At 39.2% G+C, this 4,597-nt stretch overlaps 1 protein-coding gene across 1 annotated transcript; it reads left to right on the plus strand.

The window, feature by feature from the left end:
- Window positions 1-372: 372 nt before the first annotated feature.
- Window positions 373-3,337, plus strand: LOC149831476 (multicopper oxidase LPR1 homolog 1-like). The gene is made up of 3 exons (XM_090013915.1): window positions 373-941; window positions 1,243-2,694; window positions 3,081-3,337. The coding sequence occupies exons 1-3, from the start codon at window positions 726-728 to the stop codon at window positions 3,129-3,131; spliced, it is 1,719 nt and encodes a 572-aa protein (XP_089870041.1). The 5' UTR covers window positions 373-725; the 3' UTR covers window positions 3,132-3,337.
- The last annotated feature ends 1,260 nt before the right edge of the window (window positions 3,338-4,597 follow it).

Here is a 4,597-nt window from a genome sequence, read left to right on the forward strand (position 1 = left end):
AAACAAAAAAATCAATATGTGTAATCTATCATAGCAAACTTATGAAATTAAAAAAAGTATATAACGTACTTAATTCTAAAAAAATAGTTCGTTCTAAATTTACCAAAGCTAATATTTTTAATGTACATAAATACTATTAATTTAAATTTATATTTAAAGACAAAATAATTCTGCTAATTTTATATTTATACTCATTTTTAGTTTTTCACATTTATCTTCATACTATCTTTTTCAAAAATCTTTTCGGTGACTATATAATAAAATAAAAATGTTTTATATTATACTTAAACCAATTCACTCTCTCTCTCTCTCTCTCTCTCTCTCTCTCTATATATATATATATATATATAGATATATATATATATATATAGAGAGAGAGAGAGAGGACCGTAACAGTGGACGAGCAAATCGTCCACTGTTATCGGACAGTTATCCGCCACTGTTCGCCGGCGGATGGGCGAGTGGATTTTTTTTTAAACTGTTACGCGACAATCAGCGGTTGTTGCGACCGCTGCTAATTGTCTGAAATCAACGCTGGATGCACGTTCACCATTTAACTCGTCCATCATTACCGGTTTTCCGAGATATATATATATATATATATAGACGTCGTATTATTAATGATACACAAATATGTATAGTATGAGGACATACTGGTATTGGCTCGTCATAATCATTTGTAGTCACAGATTTGGTGGTGTTGATTTGCAGGAGGAGCTCTGCCAATGGCAAGGATGGCATCTACTGTCTGCCTTCTTGCAATTATTTTTATGGCCATTAGTGCTGCTCAAGGCCAGACACCAGCTACATCACAGGTAGCAGCGTCTCTTCAAATGTTTGTGGATGAACTTCCGGACATGCCCAAGGTCTATGGTTACTCCAATGTTGGTGGATCTCCTCAGTCTAGCAGTATCACCATCGGCATGTATCAGAAATTATGGGTAATTTTACCGTCTCCTTGATCTTTAGACATCAAATTAAACATAGTCTCTTAAAGAGATGGTTAAATGTTGCTAAAAATCTAAGAAATGCTCAAGTTCACGATTGTGTTAAGATATGACCAAGTTCGTGAAATCATATCTTTTCTACACATAAGACTTTTGTAGTTCATGAATTTGGTCATGTTCAATATGATTTTCAAATCTGACCTCTTGTAAATTTTTGCTAATTAATTAAGCTTAGAATACATCTTGTTATGTCCTTTTTTTATATAAATTCATTTTTCTTTTTTTTATTTTAAAGAAATTCCATAGGGATCTACCAAGCACCACAGTGTTTGCATATGGCACCTCTGCAGACAATGCCACTGTTCCTGGTCCAACCATTGAAGCCTATGACGGGATAGGGACTTCAGTTACATGGGAGAATCATCTGCCAGCTAGTCACATACTACCGTGGGACGCGACGGTCCCGACCGCTATACCAAAGTCAGGCGGCGTACCGGCGGTTGTCCATCTCCATGGTGGTATCCAAGAGCCACAGAGTGATGGCAGTGCACTGGCCTGGTTCACTGCTGATTTCAAAGAAACCGGCCCAGCCTGGACCAAAAAGACCTATACCTACCCGAACCAACGCCAACTCCCCGGCAACCTTTGGTACCATGACCATGCCCTTGGCCTCACCAGGGTCAGCCTCCTAGCCGGACTCTTTGCCGCTTATGTCATCCGAGACCCTACAAAAGAGACCCCCTTTGACCTCCCGGATGGCCTGTTTGACCGACACCTTCTTATCTTTGACCGGAGCTTCAATGCTGATGGCTCATTGTACATGAACCCAGTTGGTAACAACCCAACAATACACCCACAGTGGCAACCAGAGTACTTTGGGGATGCCATCATAGTCAATGGCAAGGCCTGGCCTTACATGAACGTGCAACGTAGGAGGTATAGATTTAGGATCATCAACACCAGCAATGCCCGGTACTTCCGATTGTCGATAAACAACGGTCTCACTTTCGCGCAAGTTGCCTCGGACTCGACCTACTTGAGGCGCCCAGTCAGAGTTTCCAGCATACTCCTGGCTCCATCAGAAGCTGCTGATGTTGTTGTTGATTTCTCCATTTCAACAACAAGTGAGGCCATTCTGATCAATGATGCACCTTACCCATACCCGACTGGGACCCCAGTCGATACATTGACCGGCAATGTGATGAAGTTTGTGATCGCACCCGGCCTGCCATCCGTGCCTGATAACTCAACTGTTCCTCCTAACATGATCCCATACCCACCTGCTGTGAGAGCAAGCTACAACACAAGGTACATTGTGATGTATGAGTACGGCAGCGGTAACCCAACCCATTTGTACATTAACGGGAAGCGGTTTGAGGATCCGGTAACGGAGACGCCCAAGGTCGGGAGCACCGAGATTTGGAAGGTCATAAACTTGACCCCTGATAACCATCCTTTGCACATGCATTTGGGTCTCTTCCAGGCTATCGAACAAAGGCAGCTGGTTAACGTTACCGACCTCTTGGCCTGCATGACTGTGAGCAATGATGCAGTTGCTTGTAACATTAGCAATTATGCACAAGGTCCACTGGTCCCAGTTCCAACTAATGAAATGACATGGAAGAATGTGATTAAGATGTCCCCCGGATTCATGACCACCATTATCGTGAGGTTCGGCTTCGTCCACACCAATCAACCCTATCCCTTCGATGCCACTGCCCAACCTGGTTACGTGTACCACTGCCATGTAAGTTCCTCTTTCCTAATTTTTTTTCATTCATTTATATGTTAAGTAAATCAGGAAGAGTGCAGTCGCCATTAATTATTAGTTCTTCTTGATCAACTCAGGTTGCTTAATTACGTCATGCTAAGAACCTTCTACAATGCACCATTGGTTTCTTTATAGTGATCCCTTGACCCATTGGAGTACTCTAAATTGATAGCCCGTTTGGGCTTGATCCACAGACAGATTTTTCCAGTTTTTAGTAACTTTGGAGCTAGCTAGCTAGCTAGTGTGACCCCCTTTTGATTCATTAAAGAAAAGAAGTGTGATCCCTTTTGTCTTCTTTATTGATATTAGTTTTATCTGATTTAACTTGTAAACTTACCACTTGAAATCGTTTCTGGATGTAGATTTTGGACCATGAAGACAACGCTATGATAAGGCCATTGAAGCTGGTTTGATTTGGAGCAACTGAACAGAGACAAGAGAAATTTGTCCCAAGTGGGGACACATCGCTTTCTTTGTCACTACGTTATTGTCATGATTAGACTAGTAATTTTTATAGTTTTTGATGTATTGTTAGGTGCCGGAAATCATGTTTCATGCAGATCCCTGCCAAGTCACTGAGAATAAATGAAAAAAGATCAAGGATCGAGATTTGATAAAACAGCCAAACGAAGTGATCTCCTCGTGTTTGTTAGTCACCTAATAACCACCCATTTGGATCGTATCTCTTGAATAATTCTTGCTTTGTTTTGGCAATTAAAACTAAAGGAATTAATCAAAGGACAGGATCATCACATCACCCAAAAAAAAAAAAAGATCCATACGGAAACAAACCGGGGAAAAAAACTAGAGTAACTTACAAAAAGCCACCTAGCATTTAATTCAGCTTTTTTATGAAAAGCAGCCCAACGTCTGGGTTTTGCATTTAGCTGCCTACTTTAGCTGAATTCATTGCAAAAAAAACCTTATCAGATATAATTAAAATGGCATTTTGTCCTGTTTATTCTTTAATTTGTTTTGAGAGAGATTTTGTCCTGTTTATTTTAAAAAAACTCATTTTATGTTATCTTATGGCCTTCAATAACAAAATCAATAATGAAGGCATTTTAGTCATTTTTTACTCAACAATGGTCAACTGAGTGGTTTTAGGACCAGGCGTGTCTTTGAAACATAACTTATAAAAGCAGGCAGTTAAATGCAACAACTGAAACAAATAAGTGGTCTTTTTTGTAAATATATAATAAGTTAGGCTGCTTTTTAGGTTGGAGCTGATTTGGATAACGATACAATTCCAATCTGGTTACTTTTTCTTACATGTAAATAGTTTTTTTTCTTCATCTTGTTTTTTTTTTTTCTGCCGAATCCAGTATTACTAGATATACTAATTAAGACCCAAACTTAACTATACCTCACTGAATCTGACTGGGACCGGTTCTGGAGTTGGATAATGATCTACAGTTGGAATTACAGATTCGGATTCATGGCCCGGCTCGTATCTGATCCGTTTTTACCCCTAAATATAAACGCCGATTAAATTATCATATTGTTGTTAGTCCTCATGTGCATCGGAGCAATTCATGTGAAGCGGTCCATGAGATGGTGTAAGACGGTAGTGAATGAGAGAATAGAACTCACTCCTAAAAGGAGACAGATCAAACTTACAATGAATGCAGCGAATTGTGACAAAGATTTGTGCCTGAAATATCGATGCCATTAATTAGATGGTCTCTCACACTTCAAATTAGATGGACCCTCAAGTCTCATCTATGATGCTTCCTTATTACATGTGATCTCTCCTTTTTATTTCTGCAGAACTTTTTTTTTTTTTTTGAAACGGCAGACTGTAATACTAAGCATTTTCTAAAACCTAAAAAAATTAATTAGTAATATTTTTTTTAAATTAATAAGATTTTGACGTGAA

The sequence above is a fragment of the Nuphar pumila genome, chromosome 7 (genome assembly GCF_984573655.1).
Source record: "Nuphar pumila chromosome 7, dmNupPumi1.hap1.1, whole genome shotgun sequence".
NCBI lineage: Eukaryota > Viridiplantae > Streptophyta > Magnoliopsida > Nymphaeales > Nymphaeaceae > Nuphar > Nuphar pumila.

What these genes read in the sequence shown, in the direction of transcription:
- LOC149831476 (XM_090013915.1), top strand. Translation starts at nt 726, where the DNA reads ATGGCAAGGATGGCATCTACTGTCTGCCTTCTTGCAATTATTTTTATG. An exon ending in GCATGTATCAGAAATTATGG is followed by an intron (nt 942 to 1,242) that starts GTAATTTTACCG and finishes TTTATTTTAAAG; the next exon opens with AAATTCCATAGGGATCTACC. An exon ending in GTTACGTGTACCACTGCCAT is followed by an intron (nt 2,695 to 3,080) that starts GTAAGTTCCTCT and finishes TTCTGGATGTAG; the next exon opens with ATTTTGGACCATGAAGACAA.